General features: G+C 56.3%; 1 protein-coding gene across 4 annotated transcripts in view; it reads right to left on the minus strand.

Annotated features, from left to right (window-relative positions):
• Positions 1-16,413, minus strand: part of HELZ2 (helicase with zinc finger 2) — a 29,810-nt gene extending 13,397 nt beyond the window's left edge. The window contains exons 1-8 of one of the 4 annotated variants that reach the window (XM_005524942.3): positions 16,281-16,413; positions 6,101-7,237; positions 5,817-6,000; positions 5,315-5,422; positions 4,239-4,762; positions 3,269-3,901; positions 1,372-2,155; positions 891-966 (exon numbers count right to left, since the gene is read on the minus strand). In XM_005524942.3, coding sequence (XP_005524999.2) covers positions 891-966; positions 1,372-2,155; positions 3,269-3,901; positions 4,239-4,762; positions 5,315-5,422; positions 5,817-6,000; positions 6,101-7,095 — 3,304 coding nt within the window. In that variant the 5' untranslated portion in view covers positions 7,096-7,237; positions 16,281-16,413. Of the gene's footprint in view, positions 1-890; positions 967-1,371; positions 2,156-3,268; positions 3,902-4,238; positions 4,763-5,314; positions 5,423-5,816; positions 6,001-6,100; positions 7,238-11,921; positions 12,008-12,442; positions 12,723-13,274; positions 13,338-16,280 lie in introns of those variants that run through there. The other 3 variants (XM_088064435.1, XM_014254050.2, XM_014254049.2) reach the window with 3 other exon arrangements.
• Positions 16,414-16,469: the final 56 nt, after the last annotated feature.

Consider the following 16,469-nt stretch of genomic DNA (forward strand, 5'->3'; position numbering starts at 1 on the left):
TTGCAAGGATCCCTCTCCCCTCAGGAAGAGCTGTGCTGACCACACAACAAATAATAACCAACAAGAGGCGTCCTAGTGATGTCAGAGCTGGGAAGAGGCTGTAAAGAATGGGTGTGGAGATCATAAACACCCCCGGGGGAAGTTATTCTCACCACGAGGAGTCCCAGCTGCACAATAAAAAAAAAAAAAAGATAATGAAAACACGGATGAGTCATAAACTAAGTCCTTGAGGACAAAATCAGCCTTATCCCTCTCTTGTCATCCAGAGCAGGAGACTCCTCCTCTAGTGAGCTGTTCTGTGATTGGTAGCCATCCTGGTTTCAATTCCCTTCTGTCACCCGCCTCCCTCACTGGTACTTAGGGCTTCACATGATTCACACATACTCAAGTCTCTGGGATGGCACTTACAGGGTTTTTACCCTCCTACAAAGAAACATCCATATATTTGAAATGAGTTGACAGCTGGCTGCAGATTTAATTCAGTGTGAAATCTTATTCACTCAGGAAAAGACAAAATCAAAGATCTACCAACCCGAAGGGAATGGAAATCAGCCAAAGGAGTTCCAGACACTCCCTCCTAATTGGTGTTAGGTGGACTGCATTGGTGGCAGGGACATGGCGAGGGCAGGGGAGCTCTGCCTGGCAGCACCTCCCAGACAGTATTTTTCCACAATAGCCAATATTTTGCATTTTAACAAAGAGGAAAATGTAAAGATGTTGGAAACTCCTCTGCTAACACCCCAATGTCTCTTCCCCCTGCCTGTTACACAGTGGCCGTAGTAGCTATGGACCCTCCTGTCCACCAGCATGACTGCAAAAGCTGTGCATAAAACACACAAAAGACCCCAAAATGCAGCCAGGCATGAGGAACTGTTGCACAAGACACAAACCTGGCAAATTTTCGTAGTTTTCCACCACCACATCTTGTAGATGATTTTTCCTTAGCTCTTGTCTTGTTGCAGAAACCTGGTAAGAAAGAGGCACAACTGAACTCAGCTCAGAAATGCCCCCCACCAAGCACCAGGGTCCCTCATCCTGCCCAGCTGCAGGTTCCCCAAATTACTTGAAAGCAGCCACATTTCTGGGCTGACTTCAGCCAGAGCTCCCACTTCCCTGTCATTAACCTGTTTAGAAGATGCTGACAGAAGAGTTTAACTAAGTCATCCCACCATCTTTGCACCAACCACCCAGGACACACTACCTAAATGGAGAGTGCCTAAAAAAAACTACTGAAGGCACGTGAGACCCCAGATTTCTTATTTTTACTAGCACAAATAATAATAAATAAATTAAAAGGTCTTTCTTAGGGAATGTTTAATCAGCAGTGCAGGCACAGCCCCCTCAGGTGGAATGCAGGATTCCTCTACGCACCTGCGTCCCATGGGAGACCACACAGATTTTCTTCAGGTCCCGGACACCCCACTCATCTGGCCACCTCTGATAGATCTCCTTCACTTTCTCAATCACTTGTATTATCTCGGAGACATTTTGCCAAGAAATCATAGAGATATCCCTTTCAGCCACACCAGACACATGGCAGAACACGAGGGGATAAATTTCGGGATGGGGTGGGATGTTCCCACTGGCTTGGATAGCATTGCCATTGCCGATGTAGAAGTGTTTGGAGATGAACTCAATAATTCCGGCCGTGGAACGGTAATTCTCATTGAAGATGATCCTGCTCTTCATGGCCACCTCATGCCTCTCCCTCTGGTAGAACTGGAAGAGCCGGTTCAAGAGGGTGTGATCAGCAGATTGCCCACTCCCAACACTGAACAGCTTTGGGGTTATCTGCATGTGGTCCCCAGCCAGGACAATGCGGGTGTCAAAAGTGGCGTAGGACAGCGGAACCAAAGCTTCACACTCCAGCATCTGCGCAGCCTCGTCGATCATGATGTGGGTGAAGTAGCCTCGGGGGACCTTCAAATCCTTGGATAGCATAGAGGTGGTGATAATGATGTGGTGCTTATCAATCTCGGCCTGCGTGGGGTGGCGGAAGGAGCGCTGGTCTGGCGAGAGGCAGCAGTACATCTGGGTGATGGGGTCCGTCATGTTGATGGACCGGTCGGGGGAGATGATCCGCAGGGGAACAGCCCATGGATGCCCTGTGGTCACGTAGTTGTGAAAATACTCCCGGATGTAAATGTCAGCGGCACTGGAGGGCAACAAAAGGAAAAAGCATCAAGGAATTGTTGGTGCCGTTCCTAAATTCTGTGACACGAAGTTCTCTCACATTCTGCAGCACACATCCAGTTTCTCTCCTGGCTCTGGTGACACCACACTTGTCACAGCAGACATTTACAACTGCACAAAGGAACCAGTGCCTACGCAGCCACCAATTCCCAGCCTCTTTCAATAGTATGATTTAAAATAGGAATTGGTATTTGGGACTACAACATCTCTTGAAACACTTATGGAAAAATGTGATGTGCCCAACAAAACCTATGGCCCTGATGCTGTCCTGGGCTAGCCAAGTGACAGGGAGCTCTCCTCTGACAGCAAAGCATTCACATCCACGGGTGAGACAAGACTTACAGGAGAAGCTTCCATGCAAGCAAACAGCCTGGAACAGGCTAAGATTAGCAGTCACCATCTATTATGCATTAAAAACTGAGGCAGTAACAGCCTGCAGGATCAGATGTGGACACTCTTTTCAGTGTAACTGCTCTAATTTTAACAGTCCTGGCCTGGTTTCTCTGAAGGCAGATCCAATGGCATTCAGACCAGATCTGCATTTACTCTTCCCCAAACTCTCCCTGGAAAAGTCAATAGATTGGCATGTACACAGAGCCAAACAGTATTCAAGGGCATCTAGAGCACAGTATTATCCCAGCATGGTCAGGCAGCAGCTTTCTACTTGTTTCAGTACACAGTAAAGGCTGGAGAAAACTGTCCTTCCAGCCACATTCCCATTTTATCATGAGGCAGGAATATGTTAAATGTTCAAGGCCAGGGTGGACAGGACTTGGAGCAACCTGGTCTAGGGGAAAGGCTTGGAACAAGACAAGCTGTAATGTCCTTTCCAACCCTAACCATTCAGGGATTCTGCGAGTCTGTGTTGCCTCTTCCACAAAGACTTCCACCCATGCCAGGCTTCTTCCTAGCAGGAACTAGAGCAGCTTAAGACAAATTCAATAAAAACTAATTTATTTAAACAAGCGATTGAAGGGCAGCTCGCCTCCGGCTCATACACCTTGTCTCCCCTTCAACCCCTCAGTGAGCAATGCACCACCTTGCCCACAGCTCTTGTTGCCCCTTCCCTGCTAACCTGTTTGTGTGGGTGCAGATGAGCACCCGTGCATTGGGCTGCCTGAGGATCTCCAGGGTGGCCATGGCCAAGGTGAATGTCTTCCCTGTGCCGAAAGGCCCATAGATGAGCAGAGGTGGCACCTGCCGGCTGGTGGTCGGCTGGCCTGTGATGAAGGAGATGGCTTTTTTCTGCTTGCTATTGCCTCTCTGTGGTGACCCAAGAGAGTAGGGGATGGAACAACTGGCAACATCTGGCAGGACCAGCTTCTCATCCAACAGGTGGTCCACAGCCTGGTGCCACTGCCGGAACAGCAGCTGGTCTATTTGGAACTGGATCTCCACCTTGTGGGAGGTGTTTGCCTTGAAGTTCAGCTCCGAGCAGCATCTGCTAGGTATCTGTAGCCAGATGGTCTTCTCCGTGGTGGCTTTATGCTCCACAAAAACTTCATAAACCCGATTGTTCACAGGTGGGTCAAGCGCCAGGAAGGCAGTGGGCACAGACCTGCTCAGCAGGTACCCCTCATCCGTGTCCGGGGAGAGGTTGTAGGGGGTAGGCACTTCAGCAAACAGCTCCCCAGAGAGAGCAAACTTCGCCCCCATGGAGAGGCTCTGCAGCATGGGGGTCAGCGAGATGAGCACACGCAGGTTGAGTCTGAAAGGAGGAAACACTCAAATGAAGAGCAGAGAAAGGATCTGTCAGTTCCTGAGCCTTCCCCCATGGAGAGGGGATTGCCACCTACACCCAGAGAGGGTCTGCCAGCCCCCCAAGCACATACAGACAGAAACCATGCTCTAGATAATCCACAGCCACAGGATGAGACACAGCAAGCCATCCTTCTTGGCAGATTTCCAGTTTTCTGGGAAGACACCACAAGACCCAACCCAGAATGGACAAAAGACCCCAAGAGCAGCATGGCCCCAAGGGTTAGCAACAGGTTTGTGGTCCCCAGTGAAGGGGAACCCCAACAGGGTCCACGCCTGGCACTTACTTGGCAATCAGAGCCTGCTCAGCTTCTTCCTCACGGAAGAGGAAGCTGTGCATCCTCTCCCGATAGTTGAGCCGGGTGATGGTAATGACTGCACTACTCTCACTTTGGCAATCCAGTGCCAGAGCAGGAGGTTTGTACTTTGCCAGCAGAACCACATCTTCATCAGTCTTTGGCATGCTGGGAATGATGATCCGGTTACCCCGATCCCAGCGCACAAAATTGACAGGGCGGCTGCTGTCCCTGGTGCTGGGGACGTGCTGGGGGGTCTCCCGCCGGCCCACCTTCACCTTGATCTTCTGCATGAGGACGGGGCGCTTGCCGAAGTCAAAGACCACCCACTGCTCGAAGATGCCCAGGGTGCAGCACTCCATGCTGACCTCCACCAGTGCGGTGTGGTGCGAGGAGGACACGGTGGCCACGTGCTCCCCACAAAGGTACTGCAGGCCCCGGGAAAGCCCATTCCCCGAGAAGTAGAAGTTGACTCCAGGCTTCCGCTTCAGCAGGGCCACGTGCTGCAGACGCATCTGCCATTCAGGAGAAGACAAGGACACAGTGAGGGCAGCCCATGGGAAGAGCCCAGCAGCTGGTGAGATGCTCCAGCAGCATTTCCTAGAAAAAGCTGCTAGAGGAACCAAACACTGTGTCAGTTGCACCACAGCTTATTCCTCGTGCAATCCCGCAGCAATTAGTCTAAGCTCTCAGAGAACCTCAGGTTTCAGTTCAATATCAACCAGTGTGCAGTAAATGAGAAATCTACTTTGAAGAAGACAGACCTTTGCCCCCAACATCCACAAAATCCTGGGCAGGAAAGCAGCTGAATGTTGTTATTTGTGATGATAGAGGGAAGGTGTTGAGAGCAGCCAGGTCTGCCCCAGGACCACTGCACAAGACAGGAGTCACAGTGGCTGCAATCCCTGCACACAACCCCAGTGCAAGCACCACCTGAGCAGCTCCTGAATACCCAACACATGTTCTCATTTAAACATGCCCAAATCCCCATCCTTCTGCCCCTTGCAGAAATAATAACTAAATAAAAATCCCTAACCAAACAAAACCCTCCAAAGGTCTGAGCTTACCTGAGAGTGGACCTTGAACCGCCATTGGTATTTCTTCTTCCTGTCCTCCAGCTGCACATGCAGAGGCTGCTCACACACAACTTGGACACCCTCGACATGCTCAGCCATCTGTGGGGAGTCATGAGAGGAGAGGGACTGAAGGCAGCATCCCAAGGACACACCTCGAAGCCCTCCACAGTGCCACCTTTATCCTTGCCTTTACGCTACATCCTCCCAAGAGGGATCAAGAGGACATCCTCATATTCCATCCTCACCCACCGCTGCTCTGAGTCCCCGCACAGCAGCCTTGGGAAGCAAGAGAACCCATGGCATAGCTTGGGTACCCCAGCAGGCTCTCCCATCTCCAAAGAGATGAAGGGAGGAGGAAGCCACATCCCTTTTTGCATCTCCATTAGGAAGGTGATCAGTGGGCTCCATTCCCAAGTTCTCACATCAGAGGATTCCTGTGATGTGCTGGACCAAAGTGCTCCCACCCTGTGCCCACCACTCACAATTAACTCACAATTAACACCTCGTTGGAGCACATCCTATACTCAGCAAGGAGCCGGTCCTGGTAGGATAAGAGCCCATCCTTCATGGCTTGCTTCTTTTTCTTCATGGAAACCTTCACCCTCTGGATCCACTCCTGCAGCTCCTCTTTGGAATGAGCCTTGGTGCAGCTGTTCCCCATTTCACACACCTCCGCTCTGTCGGGAGAGAGGTGTTCCAGGTGCCACCTGTGCCTGGTGGCATGGAGATCCTCAGGGAGCCAGCAGCTCCTGCCCTCTTCCCTGTTGGTCACCTTACCTGCTACACAGGGAGAACTTGGTCAGCCCGAGCGGCGGCGCGCGGTGGACCCACTGCATGGAGCTGTCGGCCGAGAGCATCTGCACGTGCTCGATGGAGGAGCAGTGGTTCTCAAAGCTCTCCTGCGAGCTGCAGGTCACCAGGCAGATGCAGCAGTAGAAGTGCACGGGCGCGGGCGCTGCCGGCTTGCCGTCGGTGCTGCCGGCGCCCGCGGATGGCAGCAGGTCGGAGCGCAGCAAGCCGTGCTCCCTCTCGGCCTCCCAGACGGCCATCTCCACGTCACTGTGCGCGTACTGGCAGCGCTGCGGGCCGTGCCTGCAGGGCCGGCCCCAGGACATGAACCGGCAGTAGGTGAGGGTCTCGATGAACTCCGGGCAGGGCCGGATGGCCGTGTACTGCTGCTTCTTCTGGCTGTCCAGCACCACGTGCACCAGGAGCGGGTCCCAGGTGCGGTGGGACTCACAGAGCCACCCAGGGCCACCCACTGTGATGCGTTGGGGGCAGCTGAAAAAGCAGCGCTTGCAGATCTCTTGGAAGTACCCCCCGAACTCGCTGGTGATCTCACCGGCAGCGCTGGCAGTGGGGGTGGCAGCGGGGTGGCCCCCCAGCTGCGCCTGCAGCACCGCCGCCTTCAGCCAGCGCCGCTCCAGCTGATGTTCCCTCTCAAAGTTCCAGACCATGGCCTCCTCCGCGCTCCAGGCGAAGGTGCACTGGTTCTTGTGCCTGTTGCAGCCCAGCCCCATGACGTAGTACCTGCAGACGGCGTAGCGCGCCGGGTTGGGGAAGCCGGGCCGCCGGGACACCTTCCTCCATGCTGTGCTCCTGCGGCTGCGGCAGCGTGCCAGCAGGATCTCGTACATGCACTTGTGCTCCACCTCCCGTGGGTGGTAGGTGATCTCGTTCTCCTTCACGCTGCACTTGGAGCAGACCAGGAGCAGCTCCAGCTGCTGCTGGAGGCTGCCCAGCGGCACCTTTGGGCTGTTGGCCATGGGCATCTTCAGCTGCAGCTTGAGCGAGGCAATATTAACGGCAGGAAGATCTTAGAAGGTGATGCCGTGGGGAGGTGGTGCCATGGAGTGAGTGGCCTTGTCCTAGCTCACTGCATACCTGCCAGTCATCGGTGCGAGCTCATGAAGCCTGACAAAGGAACAAGGAACAAGTGACCTATCAGGAAACATCAGACAATCCCTGGCTGGGCTTACACAGAGGCACTGGCACAGCCAGGAACCTCACCCAGGCAACCTCGGCTTTGGCACCCTCTCCCACCAGCCCAGGTCCCAGGGGAGTGTTTTGCACAGCAATCAGGCTGCCGAGTGGTGCTGGTTCCCAGGTCTCAGCCTGGTCCCCAATGTCCCCATAGACCATCAGTATTTACCATCCAAAGTGGCAAAGCAGTGACTGCTCCAGAGGGCCCAGCACAGTCCCAACAGCGGCCACTGATCTCCCCAGACCATGGACACACGATCCAACTTCCTGCTGACAACACCTGCCCCACCTTGGGTCCCTCCTGCCAACTTTCTTTATCCTGTTTTCTTCCCTGAGTTGGCCAGGCAGCCCCACGCCAAGCAGGCGGAACCCAGCTCCAGCCCCTCAGCCCCGTAGCACAAAAGATTAATTGGAATTAATTAATGAAGCAACCGCCTTCTTTGCTCCTGGGACACAGCACCCAAGGCTGGGAGATGGGCATGCTGGAACAGCAGCCTGCCGGCATCTCTCTATCTGACAGCTCAGTAAACATCCGGCTGGGAGAGCTCGGCCCTGGCGGCGAGGAAGGCAACTCACAGCTCACTGCCCTCTCCAGCCACCAGCTCCGGCATTTCCCATCAGTTTCCTGGGTAACCAGAGGCCAGGAGCATTCCTGGGAATGGTGCTGCAGGGTTTGGTGGCTGGCCCACGTGGTCAGGGTGAAGGGAACATGCCCGAGCACATCTGTGGGCAGAGTGTGCTGCCAAGGAAAGCCACCAGCCTCATGCTGAGCACCCAACTCGGGCTCCTGGCCAGCAGCCACCACAGACTGGTTCTCTAGCAATGCCAGGGAAGAGCAGGATTTGTGGTTGAGGTCCAATGGAGGAGGAAGGCAAACCTTGCATTGCTTCTGCACCTTTAATTAAGAATCCTTTCCTCTCTTCTAGGTTAAGTAGGGTACTGGGCAAAGTGGGAAAGGGATGCTGAGGCTGCTGCTCCAGCTGGAGCTCCAGACAACAAACACCAAGCTGGAAGTGGCTGGAGCATCACCCACATTCCCAGCATACCCTTAAAGAGCTCTTCACCTCCCATCCCAGTGTCACAGCATCCACCTGCTGCTGAGCCACGAAGGAGTCATCTAATCCTGCTTCTCTGTGTGCATCAGGTCAGACACGTGCTCAGTGGATAAACACCCGCCCAGTTTATCTCTCAAGGCCTGGCAGCAAGCCTGGCACTGGGCAAAGCTGCAGGTTTCCTCTTCGGGAAGCTGTGGGATTCTGTGGCACACTCCCACGCCAGCGCCGGCTCGATTGGGGTCACTGTGCCACGCCACGAGCTCTGCACTCAGAGCTAAATCAGCCAGACTTAGCTCTGTGACTTCGCTTCCAAACCTTTACTTGAAGCACTCAGTGCAGGCTGGCAGTGCAAGAAGAGCAGTGACCCTGAGCTGGCTGGGGCCAGCAGAGAGCCAGGGTATTCCTGTCCTCTGGCTGTAACAAGGTCATGGTCATTGGAATAAAACTTTCTGCAGTCCAGGGGTCAGGAGCTCTTTGTTCTGGTTCTACCACAAAAAGAAAAAGAAAAATTGGAGCCTCAGCTGAGGTTCTGGTGCTGCCTGATGCCAATAAAATGCTTTGCATGGGAATGAAAAAAATCGGGAAAATTTGAAAATAAGCACCTATAAAGAGAGAAGGAGGAGTGGAACGATCTGTCTCATGCCCCAAGGGCATCAAGGGATGCTCCTCTGATTCCCACCAAGACAGCAAAGGCAGCACGGTGCTGGTGGGGGCTGCAGACCCCCTGGAGCTGCTCCTGTCAAACTTCTCCAGGCTGTGAGTACCAGAAAAACCCACAGACACTGAGAACCAGGCAGAAGTCTGGGGAGACACAGCCTGCTCCGAGGGCTGGACTGCAGGAGAAAAAAAACCCCACACCTTTTGGGGTCAAAATCCTTCCTGTTTGAGCGTGGGGAGACTGTTTGCTCGAAGGGAGCATTCCCACTCGGCTTTCCTCGGGAGATCAGGGATGGACTGGAGCTAAGCGGGACCCCAGGGCAGAGGGAGCATCCCTCGGGACCGCAGGTTCAGCTTGCCCCGGGAGCTCGGCACAGGGCAGGGGGACCCGGGGCCAGGCTGTTCCCGAATTTCCACAGCAGGATCGCCCGGAGCGGGACACGGGTCACGCTCAGCCGCCGAGAGCCTTTCAGCTCCTTTGAAGCTGGCGAGGGCAGCACGTTCCCAATGGAACTGACATCTGCAGTTTCGGGAACACTTTGGTATCCCTCCGATAGCGCTTCCACCTTCCTTCCTCTGGAAGTCTCCGCCTCCGGCCGAGCCCTCCTGGGAAAGGCGCTCAAGCTCAGGGTTTGTGCGACATCTGTGCAACACAGTAACTGCTAAAAACTCCGGTATACCTCAGTTACACACACCGGAGAGAAAGAAATCTGCTCGCCGGCACTCGGCTCCGTGCAGAGGGAGCCGAACTTCCCGGTCCCGGCACGTCCACAGCCGCAGAGCTCGTGGGAGACGCGGTCCTGCAGCACCGCCGGCACCGACCCACCCGCTTAAACGCTGAAGAACTGCCCATAAAGACCGTGCTGGACAGCCAGGGTACCGCTGGAATTCATGCCTAGGCAGGGCATCCCAGTTGGAAAAAGCTAAGAGGGAATATTCCACCTTTAAAAGGGTCAATTCCCCTGCTGTTTATTTTTTTAAGAAGGCGTTTGATTTTGAGCAAACTGCCAGAACATGCTCTGGGTCTGGAAGTGGGAGGGAAGAGGAAGGGGAAGTGCAAACACCGCTCAAAGTCTTTGCACAGCACTGGTGCTGACGCCAAATTAAAGATTTTTTTTTCTCTCTACAGCACTCTTATACTAGGAAAAAAAAAAAAGTGTGGGGAAAAAAAAAAGAAAAAGCTAAGGAAACTTTTGCAATTCGAGCTCGGGTGGAGGGAGGACACAAGGCATGAGGAAGTTCAGGGAGGTGCGCCCCAAGACAGCTGCCCCACTGGGAAAAAAACTCATGTCAACAGGGCAAAATCCAAATTTACCTCCAGGGAAGGTAAGAGTGGATGGGGAGCAGTATTTACCAGCAAGCCACAGACCATGATTTACAAGCTGAATTTTGTATATTTCAAGAAAAAACAACCTTTTTTTATACTGATCCCGAAAAGCTCAGCCTGGCATTTAAAGCCGCTCGCATCCTGCTGATGGGTCCCAAGTCACCATGACAGACAGAGGCCGGTTTATTGTACCCCCAGCCCCATCTGGGTGAGTTCTGCCTCTCTCCCAGGCTCCAACACATACCACGCACCCTCTGCCCAGCTCTGGTCCAGCCTTGCCACAAAGCAAACCCAAACAGAGCACACCATGGCCTCGCTGATGGCATTTCCTCCGGGCTCAGGAAGACGCTTTGGGTCAGGGCCGGGCCATGCTGTGTCCAAGCATCGTCCCTGGCAGGCGCCCTGCAGGGCAGCGCTGTGGCCAGAAATAATCACATTTCCCTGGAAATGGCGAGGGGAAGCACGGCTGTGGTAGAGAAATGCTCATCGTGCCCCTGCATCCTGGTGCTCCGCACCCATCCTATCCCACCAGGAGGGAGGTGGCCCTTCTGAGCTCTTGGCTTCGTTAATTATTGACAGAATATTAGGCAACGTGCTACGCTGGAGTAAGCCAAGTGCCCCTCGATCAGAGCAAGTGACGTGGATCAGTATTTGGGAGAGGGATGGGAACGGGGACCCTGTGCCTCGGGGGGCTGCAGCCCCACAGCACGGTCACCGGACCAAGCCAAGCACTGCCCCTCGGAAGCTCTTCCTCAACTACAAGCAGCACTCAGAGCAACAGTGCGAGACCTTCCCAGCACCTCCAGCACCCCGCCAGCGATCAGTGCAGCCGGGCTGGCCGGGAGGGTTTGGAAACGGTGGAATGGGGCTGCCTGGCAGATGCTGGCCAGTGCCACCCCACCCCTCCTGGCTGTACCGAAACCGCACCTCTCTGGAAACTCCCTCCAGTGCAAAAACAGCCTCCAAAGTTCCTGGCGCCCCCATTTCCCAGCCTTTTTCAACCAGACAGCTCACTCCACATCCCACCCAAGAGCTAGCACTACCAACCTGGCTGCTGCAGTGGCAGCTGCGACACCACTGCCCCGAGTGTGTGTGCAGGCACAGACCCTCCAGTTTGTGCGGAGCCCCGAGGCACGTGGACCCCCGGATGCTGCATTTGCTTTTATCCAACTGTAAGAAGTTCACCGGGAGCTCCCAGATGCCATCCCCGGAGTTGAGAGGCGGCAGCAGGGTTAGAATATCGCTCTCGGGGACCGCTCACCGAAGGCAGCACTGTGCATCCCTGGCGTTCTCCCCACCCTCTGAACGGGGCTTTGCACCTCAAAACCTGCACCCTGGCTATGACCATCCTCTCCCGAACGTATCCCAGCCCGGGCAGGGACGCTGCGAGCCGGGGATGGGGCTGAGCGGGATGCGCACCCCGCACTCCCTGCAGCATCCCGCACGCCCTGGAGGACCCCACGGCTCGCTGCGGGGCTACCGGGGGCACCCTCGGTCCTGCAGCCCCCCAGGGCGCTCCGCTGACCGCCCATCCCCGGAGCTCCCCCATCCGCGGAACGCCCCCCGCCGCTCTCACCGCCGCCGCCGCCGCCGGGGTGGGGGAACCCGCGGGGAGTCGGGGACTCGCCGCCGGCGGCAGTTTCGCTTCTCGGGCCTCCCTGCATTCAAACCGGGGCCGGACTTCGCGGAAATTGCATCACGGCGGCCCCGCCCCGCCCCGCCCGCCGGCATCGGGGGGAGCAGGAGCCGGCACGGTCACCGGGCGGGCGGGGGGGATCGGCACCGGGACCGCCACCTGGAGCGAGGAGCCGGCACCGGACAAGAGGGACCGGCAGCGGAGTGGGGGGACCGGTACCGGGGAGAAGGGGCACCAAGGGGAGCGGGCACGGGCATCCAGGGCAGCAGGAGCCGGTCGGTAGCGGCACCGGCGGAACGGCACCGCTCACATCGCGCAGCCAGCAGGACGGGCACTCCTGGGTGTACCAAGCTCCCAACCCGGTCCCGTCCCAGCCCCGCATCCCCGCGCATCGGGGCCGAGTCTCCGCCGCTCCTTTCCCCCCCGAGTGCACAGGGGCCGCTCCCGGGGGCGCTGCTCACCTGCAGCAGGTCGGGATTCTCCGCGCTCACATTCGGTCCAGAGCCGCGAGCGGCAGCACCGGAGTTTTAAGCGAATATTGAGCGGCAGTCCCGGTCCTCGGCCCGGCCTCCCCGGCAGCCTCGTTTTTAACGGGGCTCGGTGGGGGGCAGAGCGCTGCCCTCCTTTCTGTTCATCATCACTTTCGTTTTCCGTTCGGTTCTCCGCCTGGCGCGATGCACCCGCTGCAGAGTTCAGCCTCGAGCCTAAAACAAACTCAAACCCCAAATCCACCCCCGGCAGCAGCCGAGTCTCATTTGCATCGTGTTTCGTGGGGCAGCACCGACAGCCGGGGGCAAGGTCCCGCACCCCAGTTTGTGGGCACGTGTTACCACACAAGCTCCATCAGCCGATGCTCAGCGCCCGAGGAGTGGGGGATCCTCCCCACCGGGCTGTGGACCCCCTTCTCAGCCCCTTCGCACCTCATCAAACCCATCCCACAACAGCTCAGCACCTCATCCCAGCACTGAGCAGTGCCTTCCCTCGGTGCGGTTTGGTGATGGGGCAAATTTGCAGAACCAGAACACAGCACCAACAAACCCTGCAACTTGATCTGACCCCAAAACACACGCACCAGAGCAAAATCCCAAGAAGCTCCTCTAACAGCCCCAGCCCCAGGAACCCACAAGAGCAGCTGCATCTCACCAGTCTGGACACAAGGCTTCAGAAAAGCCCTGACCTGTAAATCAAGTGCCCAACACTGCGGTCAAGCCCCAGCATTCCCACTTAATGGAATTATCTTCATGCCAGAAGCCAGTTGCAAGCCCCAGAAAGAGCCAGGGAAAACGAACACACCTCCAGCTACAAGCGGCTGTAAAAAATCTCAGGCACCAGAGGTAAAGTGTCCCTGCTGACAGGGACACTGATCAATCCTTCCATCGACTGATGGGCGCCTCGTTCATGGTGGTGCCAACTCAACACAAAACCAGCCTTAGCGACAAAAGTTTTTCCTCAAAGCAAATGGGAGGAGGAAACACAGAGCCAACCCGTGGGGCACGGCACTGGAGCAGGGAGGAAGGAGGGGCAGAGACTGATTTCTGGCACGTTTGTCAACACCAGTGGAAGGAGGAAGAGAAATTATGCTTTTGACCTTCCTGCTTGTGCAGTTGCACAAGCTACTGGGTGCCTCAGAGGGAGCTCTCACCTTGCTCCCATCCACCAGCACCCTGGGGAACCAATAAAGGTTTTCCCACCAAGGAGTGGGGCAGCCCAGGCTTGTGGGTGCCGAATGGACCCCCCTGGAGCAGAGGGCACTGGATGGATCCCAGCAGAGAACTGGGTGGAAAATGACTAGGCATTCCTGGTCACTACTGGACCCATGGCAGGATGGCCACCTGTACAGGGCCACAGCTGCCAGGCTCTGCTGCACTCTGTGCTCTGTCAGTGAGGAGCAGGGGGCAGCTCAGCCTCACAGCAGGATCTGACCCCACGGAGTCCCTGCGTTCCCACCCAGGAAAGGGCTTCCCAGCTTTGCCCTTGCAGCTGCCATGGGAACTGCTATGGTTTGAGCAGCACCGGGGCCACATCTCTGCCTGGGAAGGGGTAACCAAGCGAGGCTCAGCCCTGGTATCAGTGTTCCATAGTGATGGAGTCCACCCCCTCTTGCTACTGCCTGGGGCAGGAATCATCCTCTCTGTGGCCCTGACTCTAAACCATAGCAAAGGTCTCTGTGACAGCGTCAGACAGCAGGGAAAAACAAACAAAATACCTGGCACTACTCCCCTGAGGTGCCCGAGCCAGGACAGGCAGTGCCCAGCTCACCCAGGCGGAGCAGCCTTGGCACTGAGGCTTCACTTTGGTTTTACAGGTGGGATATCTGGAGGTTTCACTGATTTAGCAGGTGGGATATTTTCCCTCCAGCTCTAGAAGCAAACAGCTTTCATTGTATTATGTAAAGCTTTCGGCCCTGCTCAACACACAAGAAGGAGCAGCCCAGGGAGCAGCCGGCTCTGCCGTCCCTCCATCGCTGGCGGCAGAGCGCAGGAAGCCGCTGCTGGAGCAGGGAGGAGGCAAAGCTGCGTCACCACATCCACAGCATTAGGGCGGGGGAGAACCGAAACCCAGGATCTGCCGGTTTTAGACAAACAAACGCCGAGCCGAAAGCTCTGAGTTTCGGTTTCCATTCCTTCGGCTACACGGCCGACAGTCACGGTGCCGTTTCCCCAGGAAACCATCGCTGCTGCTCCCCTCCCCAGCACCAGACACGCTGCCCTTTGTGTGCTGCACACCTCGTCCGGGGAAGTTGCTGGGAGCTGGGAGAGCCTTCCCGCGAGGATGCTGGAGCATCTCCTGTCCCGGTAACAGCCCTAACGTGCCCAGAGAGACGCAGAGAGTGGGGAATGGGTTGTTTCTCACAGCTCCCTCTCCCCCGCACCCCGCAGGCAGGTGCCAGGCAGGACCGTGGCAAGGCTCTGCTGGTGCTGCTGGAAGTGGGAGCCTCTGCCCTTTCCCAAACACTGCTCCCGTGTGTGTGGATACCTGGAGGAGAAAATGCAAGTGGCTGAGTCTCCATCACCACACAGTCCAGGGAAAAACAGGGATTTAGTGTGAGTCATCTGCAGCCCTTATGTAATTTTGTCTCTGGGTGTGAGTTCACTCCGGCTGTGAGTGGAGCAGTCCTGGGCTCCCCACGGGAGGAAAGGGGAGCAGATCTCAGACTGAGCACCCAAAGGAACCACAGGAAGGCAGTGCTGGCAGCACCAGGCTGGTAGAATGGGTGTTGAGAGCCCCAGCCCTCCCACACACTCACAGCATAGATTGACCCACTGGGATGCACAGCAGTGTCCCAGTTGTGGGGTGCACAACACCCACTGCAGCCTTGGGAGCCCCCAGTGATGGGTGCAGCCCCCTGGGAAGGGCTTGGGGCTCCACCCTGCAGGGCCCCAGGTCTCAGGGCCGTGGGGAGGAAGAGCTGATCCACAGGTGGGATGTGCTCTCCACGAGCAGTGCTTTTCCACCCCTGCTGAAACCAGGGCTGCAAGATCAGGATCTACTGCCAGACTCACATGGGACTTCCCCCCGGCCAGGGAATGTTGCCCAATCGCCCACGGTCGCATCCAGCCCAAGGCCACTCATCCAGACACTGATAATACAACTCGCTGCAGACAACTCCCCTCTTTGCTTTTCCTTCTCAGCCCTCATCTTACCACGAGCCACTGACTCTGCAACCCCAGGAGTGGAGCACATCACCGGGGCATCCCTGAACATCCCAGGTGGCCTCTCGAGGGAGACAGGGCTGTCCCATCAGCACCTCCATGTCTGGCTGCCCTGAGAGCTGCTGCAAAGGGAGGGGAGAATTGCACCAGCCCAAATCTGCCTGTTGAGCTTTTATTGCTTGGGGAGCTGTTTACATCCCAAGGAAGAGCTGCTTTGCTGGGCAAAGTGCACCCACGCTGGGAATGCTCTGCCGCTGAGGTGATCTATAGTCTCCAGGGCAGGTAAAGGTGCATGGAGCCAGAGGGAAGCTGCTGCCTCCTGCTTGCTCTGCTCTGCCCCAGCTCTTGCTGCCCACTGCTGCACCACACCAACACAGAGCTGACACAAAATCCTGCCCCAGCCCATGCTCCAGTGCCGCCTCTCAGGTACCTTTAAAGAGGAGCCAGGAGGTCTGTTCCCTTTCCACCTGAACATTCCCCCTCCCACAGCCCCTGGACAACCTGGATGAGTTTGGCCAAAAGAGAGATGGCTGGAGTAGTATGCTCAACCCACAGCTTTCCAGGGCTGGGCAAAGGCACCACAGCTTTCCAGGCCTGGCCCTGCTGGGGAAAGGTGACCCTGTGTTGCAGAGGGACATTCACTCACCATTGCAGCACAGGGAATTCGGGCTGGAAACACACCTCAGGTGTGGCTCAGCACTGCTGCTCACGCTGGAGAGCCAAAAGGCAGCTCAGTGTGATCACAACCCTTTATATGTCCTCGGTGTGACACACTGCTGCTGTCCCAAGTACAGAGATATGACAGCAATATCTCAGCAGCAGCCAGCTGGGAGGG

This window comes from Pseudopodoces humilis, chromosome 19 (assembly GCF_049639895.1).
Source record: "Pseudopodoces humilis isolate 2021_Gansu_Grassland_sample_001 chromosome 19, ASM4963989v1, whole genome shotgun sequence".
Classification (NCBI taxonomy): Eukaryota; Metazoa; Chordata; class Aves; order Passeriformes; family Paridae; genus Pseudopodoces; species Pseudopodoces humilis.